Below are 20,816 nucleotides of genomic sequence, written 5' to 3'. Positions count from 1 at the left end.
TGTATTGCTTTCCTCTTAATGAAATACGTGCTCAGCCACGTTCGCGAAAAAAATGAAAACCACTGGTTTGATCGGTGAACCAGAGTGTCAATAGCCTTGAGGGTGGATTATATATAGGTACAAGATTTGTAGGGCAGCACTGTAAAAAATACATGCGTGTCGGCAATAGCACCTAATGGTTCAGACCTTTAAATCTCCATCTGCATTGAGTCAATAATAAATGGTTTTTTACTCGCAAAAAAATAATAAATGGTTTTAAAAAATAAAACCATTTGAAATATGGTAAGTCCATGTCAACAGCCAACAAAACCATTAGTGTGGATAAAAGAAAACAAATGGCGTTAGCGGCCACAAAAAGAAAAAAAAGTGAGGAGAACATATAAACATGTTTGAACTTTATTTTCACAATATGTGATAGACGATCAACCTTGGGCTTGCCTTCGTGCGCGGCAGCATGTCACATTTGATTTTTATCACAAAGAGGCTGTTCGGCTGATCTGATGAATAGTGTTCGGCTGGTAGAATGAATAGTATTATATAAGAGGAAATAAGCCGAAACAAGTCGAGACAAGCCGAGAACCGATAAGTCGAACAGGCTGAAAATCTAATGCTTAACTATATGTATATCAGAATCAAATTACATACATATAGCAACATCATAATAGAATAATGAGCAATAATATCATAAAAATATACTTACAATGATTAGAAAGTGTATCAGAGATATACATCTTATTCTGGAAACTAAGACTCCACACTTCACAGGCAATCGACCGGGGATTGTGTGTCTTCGCCTCGCCGCGATCTGATTAACAATACTCTTGCATGATCTCGAAGAGTTTGTTGACCATCTTCGGCTTTCGCGGCTCGAGCTATTTGCCACATGGGTCCAGGTTCAAGCTCCTCACAGTTGCGTCGATGATGCTCTGCTCAGCCACCTCCGGTGCCCTCGCATGAAGATTCACAATGCGTTGCAGATACTCCTGCAAGCTCAAGCTTCCCTGCTTGATGTCATGGAATTCGCATGATGTGACTTCGTCGGGCCTCACTGCTCGAAAACAGGTGGATAGCTCCGTCTGGAGCTGATCCCAAGAGTAGATGTAGCCGTTTGGAAGGTTTGTATACCACTGCTGGGCTAGACCCTTCAGGGTGAGGACGAGTGTCTTTGCTTTGCAAGCGGAACCCCCTCCTGTTGCTTCGATCATGGCTTCGTATTGGAGGGTCAGACTCCTCGTCAAACTGTGGCAAGACTGCTGGGCTGAACCGCCTCAGCCAATGAAGTTCTACTAGTTCTTTAGATAACAGGGACTTTGGGCCTCCGGGGTATTGCCCTCGATGGTATTGCCTTCACAGGTACTCGCCTGCTTCTTCCCCTTCGGTGTCATCGTGTTGCGAATCTTCCACCAGGATTGCTTGTGACCGAAGTCTTGGTGCTTTGGCCCTCGGTGCTGTTGCATTTGCTCGAGCATCCTCCTCCTCTCTTGGATCTTGTGGTGCAACAGCTTGTACGAAGCTCCGCCTCCTTCAGCTTCTTGAGCTGCTCCTCTAGTTCTGCTTCGGAGAGCAATCCTTCTTTGCCCTTTGCTCTTGTGGTCATCTGAGGGGCTGAAGGCCGGGTGCTTGGGCTGCCTGCTGCGCGTTGCCCGACTTCTCAGCGAGGCGCGCTTCAATTTTTCGCATGGTCTCTATGTCTTCGGGCAGGATGCCCAAGTCATGAAGCTCAACCCCGAACTCCTTGTCTGTGATGCGATCGACGGAGACATCCCCGCTGTTGGAGTTCGGCACGATGGCATTCTCCAAAGATGTTGGAGCGTCCGCTGAAGTGTTGCTTGCGCCTTTCTTCTTCGCAGCCATGTGGCATGTCGGAACGAACCGTGGGTGGGTGCCAAATTGCTGGTGGGCTGTGTGTCTGGAGCGGCCGGACACCACAACAGTCGGAGTATGAGCAGTAGGGACACATTAATGAATGGCAGAGTAACTGAAAACGCCTTCGGTCAAGGCATCTGGTGTAACTCTCTCAATAATCAACGTCCCATCAATGGACTGTTACAATGGTATTTATAGGCAACGGATCACCTGTCCCTACCGTTATTTACACCTTTATGACCCCTAACTGCTAGATTTTCCAAATATCCCAGGGGCAAGTGGTAATTACACACAAGGACTCCCACTTTACAACTGGACAACACAACGTGATATCACCTAATCCTTGTGGTCTTCGGTCTTTCTTCGAAGGCGTCGCCTGCCGAAGCCCCAAATGTGCTCCAGGATCGACTCTTCGCCCTCCAGGTTCCCGACGTCTTCGTTGAGGGACCAAAGTGTTGGCGACCAAGTCTTTGCTGCGAGCGCCGTCGTCATCGTTGGCGTTCTTCTCCGACCCCTTCGTCGAGGGACCGAAGGGTTTGGCAACCATGTCTTCACTGCATGCACAGGCTGTGACACCCCTGGTTTTTAAAATGCTGAGCATGAAAGCCTAAACATGATATCATGCTTAATAACCCAAGCTTAATTTTAAAACAAATGCCAATGTCCGCTGGAGCGGACTATTCGCTGTACATGAGTGGATGCAGTAGACCAGCTGAAGCCCTATAAGAGCGGACTGTCCTGTGCCTATGCGCGGACCATCCGCAGTAGAGGCGTTCGGACATCCGAGCCCGCTGGCCTAGTGCAGCTGAAATTCGAAGTGCGGACTGTCTGCAGTAGAGATGATTGGACGTCCGAACCCGTTGCATTAGGTTTGGCTGTCCGAACCGGTGGACCGTCCGCTTCACATTTTTTCAGCCCAACTCAGTTCTAAAGTGTTATGTCCATTTTTTTTTAAACTGCTATCGGACGGTCCGCCTCTTAAGCGCAGACAGTCTGTTGGTGTTTTACTGTCACGTCTACCTAGGGATACAGTTAGGTAGATGAATGATAATGGGAAGTCACCGAGATCAAGAACACGATCGTACAAGCAACACAAGAGTATAGATAGGTTCGGGCCGCGAGTTGAGTAATACCCAACATCCTGTGTGGTGGTTTGTTGTCGACGCTGAATAATGACCAATTCTGAGCGTCAATAATGTCAAAATAAATGGATGAACTTGCATTTCTTACCCTCATTTTGCTAATAAATCACTGAATTCCACATGTCCTTGTAGCATTTATAAGTTCAGGTTTTTGGCTAAAAATGAAGGGCAATCACACCATTTGATCCAAGGAGCAAAAGTGCCATCCAATCAAGCGTCGCCATGCAGTCGTCACATGGATTGTAGGGTCTAGTGTGAAGCAAATCGATATAACAAAGGCCTAGGCACGTGCCAAGGCAGAGGGGACCTTCTTGGAAGCTTCTTGGCCAATGGAGAGGTCGGTTGGTCTCACCCTCTGGTCGGCCGACCTGGCCAGGGCGCCACCGCCTCTCCCCTTTGGCGAGCAGCTTCTTGGTGCCTTTCATAGGTGGTTCAAGGTGTTACATGTGCAGAACTCAGCCAAAACGCTGGTGAATCCCCTCTATAAATATGAGGGGAGGGGCTCCAAATAGAGACACACCAAGATGTAGCCTCTCCTCACTTGTAAAGCTTTGGGGGTAGTAGAATTCAGGCATGGAATTGTAGTTCAAGGTCTTAGAGTCTTCATGGAGAGTTGGTATGTCTTTTATCTTCTATTTATGTAATATCTAAAGTTTATACTAGATGTTTATTTCTTTCAACTTAGCATGTTTGGTTCATGTGTTTGCCTTATGTATGTGATACTTTCATGAGAAATGTTTGGTTAGTTTACCTTGCATGTTTAATTGAGAAGTAAGATCTTAGCACAATGTCGGTTTCATCCCCCGTAACCGGGTGCTCTAGAACTAAGACTCTTAATAAATATGGATAACCTTGCACAAGGCTAGAGTAGTAATCAGTTATGCTGACATGGTATCTGGATTAAGGTTTACATTTGAATGCTGCTTTTCCCTACGGATTATAGAGGTAGCCTGCAGGTAGTGACAGCCATGTTTTGTGTCATTGTAATCCTCCACGTTCGGGCTTAGCGGTAGGAGGTCGATAAAATACCGTGATGGCTAGTTATTTCTATCTGATTGTCATGAGCGGTCTCTCCGTATATATATATATATATATATATATATATATATATATATATATATATATATATATCATTTACCCTGCTCAGATCTGGATGTTAATTAGTAGCAATCTCCCTAACTTAATAAATTCTTTACACCACCGCCTTTCCTGCGGAAATATAAATGACAACCCTGGTATACTCCCAGGTAAAATGTTATACCAATAATTCGGTGCGCTTGCGGAATGATCCATTGTTCATAAATAACCTCATTTCTAGCAATCGTACTACGAAATGTTAAGTATTTCTGGTACCGTTGCCAGGACAGGTATATTAATCGTGTATCTAGAGATGACGCTACAAAATACCTTGGAGGGTTCATGCCCGCCCTTATATAGGCCAGGGGAGCAAGATTACATGAAACCCTAGATCGATATGAGTCTAGGAGTCTATCCCGAGTACTAGTCGAATAGTTTCCTTCTAAACCGACTAGTTACATGACGCATGGAATGAGACATGCCCCATCCTATACACGGTACTAACCCGCACCATGTTAGCTACCCATGGCTCCGGGTCTGACAAGCCCCTGAGCTCTTCGCAGCCGAGTAGTCGCAAGTCTTCGAGTACTTCTAAAGCCATTGTCGAGTAGTCTCTAAACTTCGCGTAGATCATGGCTTCCGAGTACTTTTCGAACTGCACCGAGGCTGCATGGTACTTCTGCTCGAGTAGTCCTGACGCCCCCAGATGAAAATCTTCATATACATAGAGTGCGATGAACAATCACACTCCATATGGAGTAGCCCCCGAGTTTTAGGTTGAATCGAAGAATTTAGGCTGAGAGTACATCTTGAATCTTGAATTTAATCAAATGTTTTTCAAATATTTTTGGAAAACAAATTTCTGATGCCCCATACCCAGTAGCACTCGAGCCTTATATCCAAATCCTATAATTTGGAAAGAAGGATCTAAGACATCGTGACATATTTGGAGGGATCAGTTCATATATGTGCCAAGTAATATTTTGATAAAATTACCAGCCTCTCTTTTTTTCTTTCTCGAAACAATATCCCTGAGAAAATGACCTGATGTATGTTAAAACAGCAAATACACCGCTTGGCATCCCGTTGTATTTACAAAATTGCCACTGATTAGGTTATAGAACCCGATTTCGTGTTTTTGTAGGTTTTTACCTTTGCCGCCGCCATTGCTCTGTGTCTTTGCCCCCTTGGCTTCTTAGCTTCCAAACAAAAAACAATGCGAGTGTCCCAGCAACCCCAGCCCCCCGAGCATCAAGAAACTCTAGGATTTCGGGATAGAGAAGCCTGCAGATGCTAGCCGTGGAGAAAAGCGAAAGCGCAAGAGGGGTGAACAAGCTGAAAAGGAACCGTCATGGGTTCAAAGTAAGTGCTCTTATGATGATCTGCAAAATTTGGTTGAGAGGTGCCTTTTGCAGCTGAAGGATACAATCCACTAGCGGAGTGCCATAGGAGAAATTTCCCCATCTGTTAGAGATTTGGAAGTTGTCTTATTCACTTTTTTAGAGCACGGCCTCGCACTTCCAGCTAGTGATTTTCTGCGAGGTCTTTTGTACTATTATGGGATTCAGACCATCATGTGATCCCTCAGACAATTCTACATATCGCCCTGTTCGTTCACTTTGTGAAACTTCTCTAGGCATCAAACCTCACTTCGAATCCCTCAGTTTATACAAGCTTGTGGTGAGCAGTGGCAAATTTGTTGCAGTAGCGATCTTGTGCCACGAGGGTACATAGTCATATAGTGGAAGGAGGAGATAGCTTGACCTTGCAGTCGCCATAAGCTTTCTCAATGGAGAGTAGGATTCACACGTGGGTGCACGGGGTGAATCCGAACTTCGGTGAAACAAATCACTATGTCTCCTTTGCATCATCTTCGTTTCGGTTTGCCCCACTTACTTTGCATTAGAGTCTTTGAGCTTGAATTGTGCTTCCGCTCAATCTACTTGGTTGTGCTTTACTTGTGTGCAGGGAATTCATTGTACTGCTAGAAATACTCCGCAGAATATACTCTTAGCTAGTGTCTGCCTGTCTGCTTAGACCGATCTGACCGGTTTGGTGAACCGTACTTTTTGCTTTTTGGCTCTTTTTTGTAAAGAATTACACATTCAGACCCTTTTTGAAATGATTTGCGTTTTTGGACCCTGGGGTCGGCGCCATGAATCGTGGCGCTGAGGTTACACATGTCGGCGCCACAGCCTGTGGCGCCGAGCAGTGGGCAGGTCTCCAGCGTGGCTTCCAGTGTGGTGTGACGTGGCAGGGCGGTCAGTGCCACGGATCTTGGCGTCGAGCTCAGTGCCACAGATCTTGGCGCTGAGCTTGGCACCATGGATCTTGGCGCCAAGCCCGGTTCATAAAGGCCTGGATTTGTTTTGACCAGCCGCGCCCGCCCAGCTACACATCCGCTCGCTTCGTAGCCGTCCGGCCGCCCCGCCGTTGTCGTCCGGCCGCGCCGCCCTCCCCGTTGGTGCGCGCCGCCACAGGGCCCTCGCCGTCCGCCCGCGCAGCCGGCCGCGCCACCGTCGTAAAGCGCGGGGGGCTCCCCCGGCCGGCCGCGATGCTCGTGCCCGCCGTCGGGGCTTGGGTCGGCCGCGGCACTCGGCCCGGCCGCCGGGTCTTGAGGCCGGCCGCGGAGCTCGGCCCCGCCGCCGGCGTTTAGGCGGCCGCGGTACCCGGCCCGGCCGCCAGCGCCCCCATCGCTCACCCCCCCCTCCCGCCCCAAAACCTCAAGGTACAATTTTTTTTACTCAATTTCGGTTAGGTAGAATTTGTTAGACAATGTTAGTTAGGAAATTAAGGTAGGTAGGTAGCAATGTAGTTAGCAATTTAGAAAATTTAGTTAGTGCAACATAGTTAGCAATTTTGGTAATTTAGTTAGTGCAATACAGTTAGCAATTTAGCAAATATAGTTAGCAATATAGTTATCTAGTTAGCAATATAGCTATCAACTTAGGAAATGTAGTTACCACTTTATTATTATTTAGCAATTTATATTGTCTATCTGAACACCAATTTTTGAGTAGAAGTAGTTGTTAAGTCTTTTTTTGGATAACATACCGGTAATAACTTTTGTGTTGTGCATATACTAACTAGATGGAGAATGTAGCCACCTTGTAGCATGGAGGAAGTGTGGAGCTAGATCGGTATAGAAATATCGATTTTATTGGAATGCAAATGGTCCCTTTGATTTTCGATTCGCGGCTGACGTTTAGTGAGCTGACTGCAAGGGTTCGAGATGACCTTGAATGGAATTCACATGAGGAAGCAGTCCCAATTGAAGGGGTTCTTCAGTATGGTAAAATGGGTCAAGTTTACTATAGGCGGCTGCTTAGAATTGCATCAGAGGTTCAATGTGAGAAGTTCGTCAGGACGGTTATGAACAATGAAATTCCAGGATTGGAAGTGGTTGTCCGCAAGTTGAGAACCGATCCACGTCCTCTTGTTTGCTCTTCCCCTCGTAATTGGAGTTCACCGTGTGTGAGCTCTCCCCAGCACAAGACATTCCTGCACCTCGTAACCCTGCACCAATCGGAGACCATGCAACGCATATGCAAAATACGGTTGTGGTCTCGAATGCTGAATCTGCCCCCAATGGGGTTGACAAGTGTCCTCATCATGTTGTTACGGCACCTCTGGAGATTTCTTTGAGCCAGAACCATCCAAGTAAGTGTCGTAGTAGCATATTTTATTACCTTCGCCATTGTTGATTCCAATGCACTTTTCCAATATCATTGTTAATTGTGGTTCAACTGCATGAGACAATATCGATAATGGTGGCGTTTGTTCTGTGCCTCCCTCCTCCAATACCGGCCAGTCATCGAAGAGTGTCCATGTTCAGATTGAGGATGATGAGGAGCCGCACGAGACGGCAAGAGCCATTGATTCAGATAATGACAGGCCTGTACCACCATTGAATGAAGAAGATATTGAGCTAATGAGACGCTTCTGTCCGAATCATGATCCACTTGTACGTGAATTCAATGATCTCACGGATTGTAATGGTGCTTATGCTGAAGGTAGAGATGATGAGCTTTTGGAGGCTCCTAAGGTCGGGGACAGCATGGAAGTTTGTAAGGGTCTTGTTTTTAAGGACTTGACTACATTAAAACTAATGTAAAAGACATGACACCTAATAGTTCATTACATGATAACACGACATCAGTCGAACAGAATAGTTCAATACGACTTGCCCAAGGTAAACTCGCATACTACTATGTGCAACGAGGCCACTTCCCCTTCCTCAAAGCATCTGGATTCTCCTCCATTGCTGCTTTGGCACGGCAAACATGCTCAAGCTTCTGCTCCCTCTCCTCCCTACGCTCAGTTGCCAGGCTCCTTTGCTGTTCTTCCTGCCGGTCCTTTTCCGCTGCCTCCTCCTGGCGTCTCTTCTCCAACCTCGCCAGCCGCTCCACTTCCCACTTCTTGCACATCTCCATATATTCCTTGTCCACCTGCTTTATCTCAGTGTCGATCCACTGCTCAAAGTCACAGAGCGGGGGAGGGGACTACAAAAAAATCATTGTTACACAATAGCCACACACGACTACAAATAACATCAAAGAAATTGAAGACAAAATATAAATTCTCACCAACAACCCAATGCGGATCTGACGAGGTGTTGGATCAAAGGCATAATTTGCACACATCCAATATCTCTGTTTGTATGTGTCTTCTTCATCGGACTTGGCTACCTTGCAAGCATCACCGCAGAAGCACATCGGTATAGGAACTCCACTAGGCAGCGGCAAAGGGACAAAAGCATCACCGATCCACACCGGCGGTTTCTTAGATTTACCACGCCTAGGCATCCTAGTTGCATAATACAAGTTACAACAATTAAACCCTAGACCCTAAGTAGCTACATTTCAAAAATACACGTACAATAGACCAAATCAAAACATACAAATTCAGGAGGTGAGAGAGGATACCTTGCTCTTGACGATCTACGGATAAAATCGAAGTTTTCACGGTCAAATACGACGAATCAGATGGTTGGGCGAGTGGAGGGGGAGAGAAAAGAGGATGAACAATGGAGGCATGCTCGGGAAAGAGAAGAGGGTGCGGGGTAAAAGGCAGCAAGGCCGGCGCCAAGATCCATGGCGCCGAGCTCGGCGCCAAGACCTGTGGCGTTGAGGTCCCTGCCACGTCACGCCACGCTGGAAGCCGCGCTGGAGACCTGCCCACAGCTCGGCGCCACAGGCTGTGGCACTGACATGTGTAACCTCGGCGCCACGATTCGTGGCACCGACCCCGAGGGTCCAAAAACGCAATTCGTTTCTAAAAGGGTCTAAATGTGTAGTTCTTAAAAAAAGTGTCAAAAAGTAAAAAGTACGGCTTGGTGAACCGGTTCAGATAAGTCTAGCAGAGGTAAGAGCTTAAATTTGAAGAAAAAACTAAAATTATTCACCTCCTCTAAGCTACGACATCGTATAATTAAGATCATTTCACTGACGCGGTAACATCTAGACTATCAATGGTTATCGTTAGACTACTTAAAACAATCTACCGTATGACATTCCACGTTCCAGCATGCCAGATTCTCTCTTCTACGTGCCAGTCAATCGCAGATCCTACGCTAAACAATGACTAATCACACCCAACTTGCAGTTCTAAACACGCGGCCTCTTCCGTAAATGGTTAAGGTAATCCAATCATCATCCTACGAACCGTAACCCATCGTGTCGGCCAGCGCCTCCACTGCCGCGCTACCGGTAGGCGGTAGCCACGAGATCCGTGGGGCCCGCAGCTCAGTTTCCTACCGGGCCCACCAGTCGGCGAGCTGGTCGAGCGAGTCGGGTCACCGGCTCCCCTCCCCTCCCGGTCAAGTCACCGTCCAAGCCGCCTCCCGAGCCCCAGAACCAGAAGGCGCCGGCGCCTGCGGCGGCACGCGCACGCAGTCATCGACCACATTCCTGATTCCTTCCGTGAGCGCGCGCTGCTGCTGCTTCCGTGGCTCTCCCTGCCGCTGTGTGACAACCGCTCGTCGCTTGAGGCGGGGGATTCCGGCGCGCGGAACCCTAGCGACCCGGCGGCCTCCGCGGCGCCGCTCCATTATGGCTGCGGAGCCATGGTGAGGGGCCTGGCGCCGGCGACGGCGCTCCGTGGGCGCGCGGCCGCCGCGGCGAGGTGGTGCACCTGCCGGCGCGTCGCCGTCGCCGTCTGCCTCGGCAACCTCGCCGCCGCGCTGCTCGTGGCACGCGCGCTCTACGCACCTGGCACCTTCGCCTCCGCGCCCAAGCGTACGCCGCGTCTCCTCAGGTCACTGTTGGCTCCTCTGGCTGTTTCGATCAAATTAATCAGGTGGTTGGGTTCGTGCCTGTGGTTTCAGGCGGGGAGGCGAAGTATTCCAAGGAGCAGGTGAGGTGGGTGGAGGAGTCGATCCGGATTCGCCGCGCCGCCGAGCCCGCCGACCTCATTGAAGCGGTACAGCCTGTTCTGCAGCAGAGCTTTTATGCCTGGGATTCAGTTTGTTCAGGTGTTCTGTTGTAGTGGTGATGATCTGAAGCCATTTGGTTTGGGTTTTTGCGTTGGGTGTGCGCGAAGGTGAAGAAGCTGCGCAAGGCATTTGCGAGGGAAGAGAAGAGGCGGAAGGAGCTGCCGCTGGAGCTGAAGCAGAAAGTTTCGCGTGAGATTTTGCAGAGGCTGCGTGATTTGGGGGAGAATCGCAGTACCACTGAACAACGAGGTCTGTATTTTTTTATCCGTTGTTTGATTTGGTACTACTAGTAGTTCGGTCTTGTTTAGTTGACTTGCTACCAAATTGGAATTATTGCTCGGTGCATCTGGATGGCTGCATTTTAGTACTGCGGTTGGAATGTCCGTGCTACTCTATGGTTTGGGGTCATGTTGCATTGGTTGACCGTACTTACGTGCGTCTGGCCAGTTGTGCCATTAACTAATCTGGTGCTTTGTTAGGCTCACATCTACAAGCTCTTGGTTCTGAAAGATGCATGTGGTTCTGAAATATGCATTAAGATGAATCTTAGAGCTTATCATTATCTTTATTACATATTTAGATAAAGAACATAATATAGGTTATTTCTTTACCTTACTATTTTCATGTTTCTTGATTTCCCTTCTACTTGTTTCAGTAATTTTAACACAAACTGTGTGGATTGCATCCATACTTTTGAAAACAGTGGGCCATATCATTTCTGTGGTACCCTTTGGAAAGGTTGGGCCAAAAGCTATCTTCTGGGTTCTTTCAGCTTACATCGCCTGATTACTTTTTCATCATTTCATGGACTTGCCATTGATGTGTTCCTTCTTTTATGTGTCTTCTTGTCCTCAATGGATTTTTTCTATAAGTTTTGTTTGATACCTCAAACCTAATTGATTGGCATGCATTCAAGTAGTCAACATGACAAGCCAAAGTGCAATCTCCTTTCTTTTTCTAAAGGGGGCTTATTGTAAGATATGGACTCATCTCGTGTTGAGAAAATAATGACATGGTAGTGCCATGAGATACTGGTGGTTTAGGAAAGTTAGCTATTACTGCTGTCATATGATTTCACACTTAGTTCCTTTTTAGCGTTATAAGTGAGAGTCCTTCTTTATTTGAAAAAAAGGAGATAAGGCTTTATAGATTAGAACATTAGACAAATCTGAAATTGTTTACTGGTTGTGCATTTAATCTGTAGAACTATGCGCCGCTTACTTGTTAATTGCAAGATCAAATATATGTAGTGTTGATGATTTATTTTATATATTTACTAAACTAAAATTGAACCTTTTCTTTCTGTTTTTCTAACATATACCAGAAGCTGTGGAATCATGGCGTGTTGAGAAGCTTAAGTATATCAGAAGTTCATCTACTCAGAATTTATCAAATTTTGGCCTCTCCAGTGAAGATTCAAGTATGTGAGCTTGCTTGAAGTTACTATGATAGTACGATAACATATGTATACTCTTTTTAGTTTTTTTTAACATCTGTAATGCCCTATGATGTGAAATTTAGGGATGTTAAAGCGAGTCTTGGATTTTAATTGGCGAATGCTATTGGAGGATATTGGTCTTTGGATACCTCCCACTGTCTATCACATTGAACATGATGACAAGCCGGAGAATGAACAAGAAGGTTATTTCCTTTACAATGTTTATGTTGCTAGCGTTGTTGATTTTGCCTTATGATCACAAATGGTTACCATATTGTGCAATAACTTTTCAATTTCTCCAAGAGACATTTGAATAATGGTTCTTGATTGTTGTTAATGTTGCAGAAGAAGAGATAGTACCTGGTCCACCTTTGCCCCCTGAATGCAATGCTGAACTGCATACTGATTATGGTGGAACCGCTGTTAGATGGGGCTTAACACACCACAAAGAAAGTGCTGCAGATTGCTGTCAAGCTTGTATAGATCAGGCTAAGAGGGCCAAGCCAGGAGCTTTGAAGTGCAATATTTGGGTTTACTGTCCATCTGAGTATGGATGCTACTCGCCGGACAAATATGAGCACAAACATCAAGAATGCTGGTTGAAACAGGTATTTCCTCGTCACCTCTATGTACATTTATGTATTTAACTATTAAAACAATGGGCCTAAGGCTAGTCCCTGCACACAATTGTTAATGTTAGTTCAGCATTAACCAAATTGTCCTGTTTCCTGGAATGTCAATTCCAAGTTGTTTTATGTCCTTTTGCATATATGATCTAAAGGTTTTGGTTTATGTTTTATTAACAATGGTAGGGCACATGAAGCTGTACTGTCTGGTATTTTTTTGGTAATGGTCTGTCTGCATCACCTGTCCTGCCTCCAGCCCTGTTTACTGGGCATATCTACAGTCATGTATACATCTTAATGCATAATCACGGTTTTGGGCAGTGGAAAGGGTAGGCGCTGCACGATTATGGTGGCCTGGTGTTCAGTTTTTTTCTTTTACTTGATAAAACAGACTCCTTCAATCATATAGTTAGTATGTCTGGTATGATACAAATTGTTGGTGCTACAAAATGTTTGTGTTGCCTGTTCCATGTGATCTGTCCTCCCCTACCTTTTTGTTTTTCAGGTGGTCCGTTTTGCCTGAAATATCCATATGACAACTAGTTGCTCGTTATAGGATACTTACAGTATGCATATAACAAAGGAGTTGATTCTCTTCCCATATAATACATGGTTGGTGATGAAATGTTTGCACATGATGGTCTGAAATTATAATATTTGTGATTTCTGTTTTTTCTCATGTGAAGAATTTTGATTAAGGTCTTTTATTACTGGATAAAATCTCTTTCATTACTTAACAGTGAGATGCTGTTCTTGTTGAACTCTTCCAGTCTTCCTTCCAAATGAAATAATGAAGCTTCATTTTCTTATGTTTGATCTTATTCAGTCATTAAAATACTGGTATTTTGTTCAAATGTACATTATGAGAATGGACCTTGTTCTACGTAACTAGTAATTTCGGCTGTATTGGTTTGTTTTTCAGGCTGACCACCCTAAATTAAACTTCAAACACCGGTACTCTGAGCGGTACAGAGATTCTCATCCGACTGCCCCTGTCGTTGTGCCATGGATGTCAGGTGTTATCAGTGCATGAGCTGCCTGCCTAGTGGCCACATACAGGAGCTCATTTCCGGCGTGCAACCTCTCACAACTGAATCCCGCACATTTTTGCGCGAACTCGAAAACCATTCTTCTCATTCTTTAGTGCTAGTAGTATTTAGGTTAGTCTACTTGATAGCTGAAGTTAGTCTGAGCTGGGTGGTAGATATTTGGTTATGCTGGTGGCTTACTCAAGAAATTACACGGGTTAATTAAATTCTCTTGTTTGTCTGCCCCATACTTTATTCCCCCTAAATCTGATAGTGGTATTCTGTAACTGCTTTCGCTGCCACGAGCTGGTTTATCATGGAGGGTTTCGTGACTGTGATTTTCTGTAAACTTTGTATTGTTTTTATTTATGATATCCAGTAGGGGCTTAACCCCTCCTTTTTCATAAAAAAACATGGGAAGCCATTTTCTTAAAATCGAGTTCATCTAATTATATAACAGTATCCTTGTGCGTTTTTGTGTATTTGGATGGTACCCAGAACTTGCTAATTTGTTATACAGCAATTTCGTAGGTGGGTGTTTGGTTCTCTATCACAACTCTAATATATTTTTTCTTTTTTCGAAAGATTAATATTCTTTTTTTTTCTAAACTTTAATATTTAATATTCTATGGCTTCCCACACTTGTTTGCATTGGGTTCCACGTGTCATGGGTGCACACCTTTGTCGAGTTTTGCCAGTGATGTGTCGCAATTTGTGCGCATCAACCAATCGTGATCACACATGATTGGCAGCTATTGTACTGAAAAACCGAGTAAAGTGTCTAGAGCAGATGGGGGGAGCACGAGATTTACTCGCGTGTGAGACGCGAAGATTAATTTTGGCCTCGGCTCGTTGGAGGCCCACCGAGAATGCAGTGTATGGCCCCACATTTCAGCGACCCACTAGCGTCCCCAATCGGTGGAGCATGTCTTCCACTGGAGCGGTTCAGCGGCGTGCCTGTCCTTGCCATCATCCCCTCCGCCAAGAAACCAGGTGGTGTCCACCGGAGTAGCGGCCAAGCCATCTGGGCTGCGGCCGTTACCCCTCGCCAGTCGCACGAATCGCGGCGCACGGACCCAGCGCACTGGAACCGTCGATTCCCCCTGGTCATCCCCTCCCCCAAGAAATCTCCAGCTTTTAAACCCCCACCCACTGCCGTCACTGTCAAGGCAGAGGCACTCCACGCAGCGCTCCGCTAGAATCCAAAACCAAAACCCCGATCAGCGAAGAGAGAGAGGGGGAGATCCATCCATGGCTTCCGCCGTCGTCGTCAAGGGGGCCCCGATGGCCAGCCACCTCAAGGTCCAGGAGCTCCCCGCCGCGCCGTCCGCGTTCGAGAAGCCCGTCGCCTCCGCCCTCCGCCTCCCCAACACCAAGGGCGCCGGCGACAACGACACCTCCGAGAAGCCCAGCGGCAAGGACACCGTCGACGGCCGCCTCGCGCTCGACCTCTCCGTCCCCAAATACTTCTCCACAGGTACCGCGACCGCCTCGTGTTGGCCCTTCCCTTCCCCTTGTTTGCTCTAACCTGGCGAAGCGAGAGGAGTACGAGTACTGGTGATCTGAGTGGGGGGTTTTTCTGCAGGCGCGCTGGACCTGTTCGCCGCTCCGAGCAAGCTGCTCCAGCTGCTGGCGCTGACGGAGGACGGTGGTGCGGCGTCCGGGACCGGCCTCTCCGGGCGCGGGTGCTGGGTGTCCAAGGAGAACGACGACGCGATCCAGCTGAAGGTGGCGATGCCGGGGCTGGGGAAGGAGCACGTCAAGGTGTCCGCCGAGAAGAACATCCTGGTGATCAAGGGCGAGGGCGACAAGGACCCCGAGGACCGCAAGGGCCCGGCGCGCTACACCCGCAGCCTCCAGCTCCCCGCGGAGACCTTCAAGATGGACCAGATCAAGGCGGAGATGAACAACGGCGTGCTCAAGGTGACCGTTCCCAAGATCAAGGCCGAGGAGCGCAAGGACGTGTTCCAGATCAAGGTCGAGTAGGGGTGGGGATCGAATCGGTCCGTCCAGGTCTCGTAGTTGAAGTCCATATCATAGTTGCGCAGTGCTCTAGCAGTAGTTTAGTGGAGTGGTCGTTGCTGATGGAGAGATGTTGAGGGAGACGTTTCTTTTTGGTGGTGTTGTTGTCTCGTGCCTGATGTCTGAGGCGGCCCTGTTTACCTTTCTGTTCGTCCTGCAGAGTTTAGTTTCTTGGATGGTGATGGTCACTGATGGCCTTGTCATGAACTTCTAATGGAAATGGTATCTGCAGTTACTGATCGGCATCTTCCTGTTCTTGTGTTCATGTGGATTACTGCATTGCTCACCCTTTGTGAATTTGATTTTGACGTTGGCTAAATCTGAACGTCTTGATGGTTCAGACTTGATGTGAAGTTGCAGCGTGCAACCTTGCCCTGTTCGTCCTGTTGATTTTCTTGGATGGGTGATCAATTTCTAGTCCAATGACATGCCTAGTTACTGGCATCTATGCATGTTGCCTGTTAAGTCTTCTTGTGGGTTTCCTGCATCTCTGATGGATTGCGGAATTGAGTGTTTATCCTTGGTTAAATCTGAACCTGTTTATGATTGGTTAAATCTGATTTTATTTATCCCTGCTGCTGAAATCTGAACTTGTTGATAGTTTGCCTCTGAATATTCATATTAGTTTTAGTTATAATCAGGAAGAAGATTCAACAGACCTCTCAAACTCTATTTATAATAAACAAGTGAAAAGGCAAGAGGTATTTGAAGGTTTGAAGAACATGTTACTATTTCCTACCAGAAGGTGCCTCTATTTTGTTTGCTCCTTTTATATCTGACCTTGAGAAAAATATGAAGGTCTGCAAGGATCAGTTTAAAGAGTTTGAGAGGAAAGATGTAAAATACAGGGAAGATTTAAGGCATCTTAAGCAGAAGATCAAGAGGCATATATCTTTGCTTCCGGCTTGTGGTCTTGTGGATTATTTGGCCTTGCTGCGAAGTTGCAGCGTGCAAACTTTCCCTGTTCGTCCTGTTTGAGTTTTTTTTTTATGGGTATGATGATCTGTTCAACTTCGAGTCAAATGGCATTCCTAGGGCGGGGGCTTAACACGATGGTTGGCAACCATGGTTGGGAAGCGCAGACGAACCGATCAAATAGGCAAAATTGTGACCCCTAAAAAAAAAAGGCAAAATGGAGGCAGCGGCAGCACGTGGCCGGTGGAAGGCAGTCCGCTCCTGGTCTTGCGCGGCGGCGGCCCGCCGAGGAAGCGACATCAGGAAGATGGAATGCGATTAAATTAACATACACGTAACGACGACTAATTACCCTCAAACATACGCGTAATGACGGAATGCGATTACTCTCTTTTGGTTACAATGAGGATGCAAACAGAAGGTATGTCCCAGTCAAGTTTTGGTTGGTTACCTGCCAAAGATATATAAAAATAAATCTTTTGTATGCATTGTGCATTGGATAAAAGGTTTGAAGTCTTTTTGGTAAATCTCGTTTGTGGTCACCTTTTCTTATGCATGCAGTCTTAGGATAATAGTTGTCTTTATATGGGTGTGTTGTGCTCATGTGATGATCTGGTTTATACTATTTTACTATTGGTAAAATTAATTGCTGGGAAATATTGAATTTGTTTAACTGTTCAAAGTACATTTGTTTTGTTTTAATTTAATTTTTTCCTTCCCTTTTTCAGAAATTTGTTTTTAATATATATTGGCTGTTGCTGACATTCATTTCGTTCCTTGCGTTTAGGCTTTATGAGCTCTTGTTGCAGTGGAGGTCTTTGCATCATAATATCAGAGAATTATTCGTTTGCTAAAGGTTGTTTGGGTCAATGGCTGTTGCAATCTTTGTTTCCATCTTTGTTAGTGTGCTACACATTTATCTACATTTTTATTATTTTTGAATTATGAAAAACATGCTGTTCAATTAGTGTTTTTTTGTTAGAAGTCGCCAGTAGTACGAGTTGTCGTTTTATTGTGGTTGTGTATGTCGGCCATTCGGTGTGCTCATTTGGCCGGCTGCCGCAGTTAGCATGCTACTACACGAATCCGATTAAATATCATGGTACGGTGATAATTTTTCTATTCCAAAGTCGGTAGCACAGTCATTCTTATACATGTTTTTTCTATATAATAGAGCATTCGATGGAAAATTTCGTTTTGAACCTCCCAATGCGAGTGCGTTCCATTTCTGGATGGAAGCTAAAAATTAAAGTTTAACTTAGAACAAAACTATAAGGACTTGCAATCTTAAAATGGAGGGAGTAACGAAATAACATTTTCATATTCCCTACAAGAAAACACACGGTTTACATCCTTAAAGAAACACAGTTCATATATAATAAAAAAGACAGTTCATATTAATTTAAACACAGTACATATAAGTGAGGTGGGAGGACGCACACACAGTCGGCATAGGGTGTGATTGGATGGGTGGCTTAGGCCCTAGCCAGGCTTGCACAATGCAACCCACGAATGATTGGATCCCTGCATAGGTTTGTAAGCCTGATTTCACTAGTGCAAAAGTGCTCTCCCAGGCTGCATTGCTGGGAACGCCCAAATCGAGCGTATCCGGCTAGTGCATGGTGGCTTGCACTCAGGCTGGCCATCCCGCATTCTGCTCACCTCCATCTCTCGCACCTTCCCTCTCTGTTGCGCCGCTCGTGGCCAGTAGCGCTGCAGCGCGCCGCGCTCGTCGATGGCCTCCGCCGCCTCCGGAGCCTCGCCGTCGAGGCCGCGCCGCCCACCGCGGGAGAGAGGGACAGAGCCTCGCCGTGGGAGGAAGGACCCACGCGTGAGGGGTGCACGACGAGGGAGGGCGCGGCAAGGACGTGCGGCGAGGCCCACGCGGATCCGGTCGGAGCTCCAGCCGGGTTGAATCCCACAAGCCGCGGCCATTCTACCTCGCGTGCGCGCCGCCGCTGTCCTGCTACGGGTCGCCATGCCCGCGCCACCGCTCCCATCCTGCAGCTTCGCCGCCCGGCCGCTTGCTTCGCACCGCGGCCGGCGGATCGACGCGCCGCCCCCGTTCCCGTGCGGGTGGCCCAGCACGCAGCGGCGAGCGCCTGGACCAGCCGGAGGGCGCCACCGCGTCGAATCAAGGGAGGGAAGGGCCGTGGTGGAGCTCCACAAGCACCAGGTCGCCTCGCCGACCGAGCTTCGGGCCTCCTCCGCGCCGCCGAGGGAGGGAGCTTGGGAGGGCGCGGATCCGGCCGCCGCTGCAGCCGGAGGGAGCTCGGGAGGGAGGGGGAGGAGGGAGGAAGGAGGGGGCGGCGCGGCGTGGAGGGAGCTTGGGAGGAGGGAGGAAGGAGGTGGAGTCGCGGCGCCGACCAACTCACCGGAGTGGGAGAGAAGAACAGAGAAAAAGGGTGGTAATTTCACCAACATTGACTGTAAGGTCACCCTACCAATATCTACAGCCAACCAAACACAAGCTGGACAACACAGACCTACTACTAGCCACCCAACCAAACACAGACACATTGTACAGGTTAAGACTGGCCAACTCTAGCCTGGCTTAGTTTTCTAACCAGGCTAGAACTAGCAAGTGAACCAATCACGCAAATAATGCATGACGATCGAATATCGGCTGTGTGGTGAAGCAGAATTGCTGGTGGTTGAGAGGGAGCTACCTGCAGGCTTTAACGGAGCATATCGGCAAGGAAATCAGCCACCACGCAGCAGTCTAACCTCTTACATATGCAGTAAGACAATCAGCAATGCTCCATGGATGTGGCAGCAGACTACTCTCGTGGCAATTGAAGGTTTCAGTGCCTCCATCTCTGAGATGATAGGTACAGATCTCCCGGCCAGAGCCTGGCACGTCGAAGTCTCGGGCTGCGTAGACCGTGTTCGTGCTGAGAGACGGGAACACCTGAGGGGACACGGCGAGCGAGCGGCGTCGGCCGACGAAGATGGCGCGGCCGCGGGCAGCGGCGGGGGTGGCCTTCCCCGTGGCCAGGTTCACGCGGTACAGCTTGCACGTCCTCTTGAAGTCGTTGTACTCGCCGCCGGCGCCGCGGACACAGCGCATCTTGCGGTGCACCAGCATGAGCTTCCCGGCGATCTCCACGAGGTGCGCCGTGTCATTCATCATCTGGCGGATCGGCGTGGCCAGCTTGGCGGCCATCGCCAGTTTGGCATCCTCCCCCCCTCCGGCCGTCGTGTCAACCACCATGACGGAATCCAAGGTGACGCCGTAGAATCGGCCGGCGAAGGACACGGTGTGCCTGAGCAGATCATTGGTGGCCTTGACCAGCACCCAGCGCTCGTCGCCGGGCTTGGCGAAGGCGAGGATGCTGCCCTCTTCTCTTCCGTAGTCGTAGAGCACAACTCTGCGGCCGTCGTCCACGAGGCCGGCGTTGTTCGGGGAGACCTGACCGATGTGGGCGTGGGTGAAGTCCAGGCCGGTGATCGGCGGGAGCTCGGCGGCCTGGCGCGTGAGTGGGTTGAGCAGGCGGACGGCGCCGCCGGTGGCGACGAGGAGGAGGAGGCCCTCGGTGGAGGACCGGAGCACGCCGTGGTCGTGGAGCTCCGGGATCTGCACCTGGACGCACTGGCCGGTGGAGACGTTGAGGAAGCGGCGGCGGGTGCAGTGCGGGGCGCCGGCGGCCGTGAGCTCCCCCCCGAGGAGCATGACCCACCTCCGGGGGTGGAGGCGGCTGTCCTCAAGGACAGCGCGGGTCCGCGCAGCATCGTCTCCACGGGCGGCACACGGCGCGGAAGCTGACGTAGTCGGCCACGTCGCCGCCGGCGAGGACGCGCTCGGCGATCAGGCCCGCCGGCCCGTCGTCGGGATCCGACCAGTCCATCCTGCCGAGGGCGCTGCGTGAGCGTTTGGCCCCCCGGTGGTGGAGACGACCCTGCGCGGCGGCGGCTACCCGAGGAGGGGGGATCTGGATCTGCGCGGCTTGAGATGTAATACAAGAGGAAAACCTGGCGGCGCATCATCGTCGCCCGTCGTTCTCCTCTCCCGTGGTCGGCTACTCGGCTCAGGCGCCAAGGAGGAAGAGGGCCCTCCTCCGGGATCAATCGATCCTCGTCGGCCGCTGGCTGTGGTGGAGTGGGCCGGGAATGGATGAATGGGCCCAGAAGTTTCTACTGGTGGTGGTGGGCGACGACGCTTTTTTTTTCCTTTCTATTTTTATATTTTTTAAAAGAAAAAAAAAGCTAAGGAACGACGGGCCGCGCCCCGCGGCGAGCACGCGACCGCCCAGCCCAGCAGGCCGCGTC

The 20,816-nt window shown here is 48.6% G+C and overlaps 2 protein-coding genes across 3 annotated transcripts; both read left to right on the top strand.

Moving 5' to 3' along the window:
- The first annotated feature begins 9,916 nt into the window (after positions 1–9,916).
- Positions 9,917–14,022, top strand: LOC120669972. 2 transcript variants are annotated; one of them, XM_039949908.1, is made up of 7 exons: positions 9,917–10,321; positions 10,411–10,505; positions 10,626–10,767; positions 11,843–11,938; positions 12,040–12,159; positions 12,302–12,564; positions 13,505–14,022. In XM_039949908.1, the coding sequence occupies exons 1-7, from the start codon at positions 10,150–10,152 to the stop codon at positions 13,613–13,615; spliced, it is 999 nt and encodes a 332-aa protein (XP_039805842.1). In that variant the 5' UTR covers positions 9,917–10,149; the 3' UTR covers positions 13,616–14,022. The 2 variants fall into 2 exon arrangements, with proteins under 2 accessions (XP_039805842.1, XP_039805843.1); XM_039949909.1 differs by lacking the exon at positions 11,843–11,938 and having other exon boundaries at positions 9,964–10,321.
- A 742-nt stretch (positions 14,023–14,764) lies between these two features.
- Positions 14,765–15,877, top strand: LOC120669973 (26.2 kDa heat shock protein, mitochondrial-like). The gene is made up of 2 exons (XM_039949910.1): positions 14,765–15,087; positions 15,196–15,877. The coding sequence occupies exons 1-2, from the start codon at positions 14,862–14,864 to the stop codon at positions 15,594–15,596; spliced, it is 627 nt and encodes a 208-aa protein (XP_039805844.1). The 5' UTR covers positions 14,765–14,861; the 3' UTR covers positions 15,597–15,877.
- Positions 15,878–20,816: the final 4,939 nt, after the last annotated feature.

The sequence above is a fragment of the Panicum virgatum genome, chromosome 4N, assembly GCF_016808335.1.
Source record: "Panicum virgatum strain AP13 chromosome 4N, P.virgatum_v5, whole genome shotgun sequence".
NCBI lineage: Eukaryota > Viridiplantae > Streptophyta > Magnoliopsida > Poales > Poaceae > Panicum > Panicum virgatum.
Note: the sequence above shows the minus strand (reverse complement) of the source record. Positions and strands in the feature narration are given on the sequence as shown.

Excerpts from the sequence above, each read along its gene's own strand:
- LOC120669973 (XM_039949910.1), top strand. The coding sequence starts at position 14,862 with ATGGCTTCCGCCGTCGTCGTCAAGGGGGCCCCGATGGCCAGCCACCTC. Across the intron at positions 15,088-15,195 it reads CCCCAAATACTTCTCCACAG|GCGCGCTGGACCTGTTCGCC; the intron begins GTACCGCGACCG and ends GTTTTTCTGCAG.
- LOC120669972 (XM_039949908.1), top strand. The coding sequence starts at position 10,150 with ATGGTGAGGGGCCTGGCGCCGGCGACGGCGCTCCGTGGGCGCGCGGCC. Across the intron at positions 10,506-10,625 it reads CCGCCGACCTCATTGAAGCG|GTGAAGAAGCTGCGCAAGGC; the intron begins GTACAGCCTGTT and ends GTGTGCGCGAAG. Across the intron at positions 11,939-12,039 it reads CCTCTCCAGTGAAGATTCAA|GGATGTTAAAGCGAGTCTTG; the intron begins GTATGTGAGCTT and ends TGTGAAATTTAG.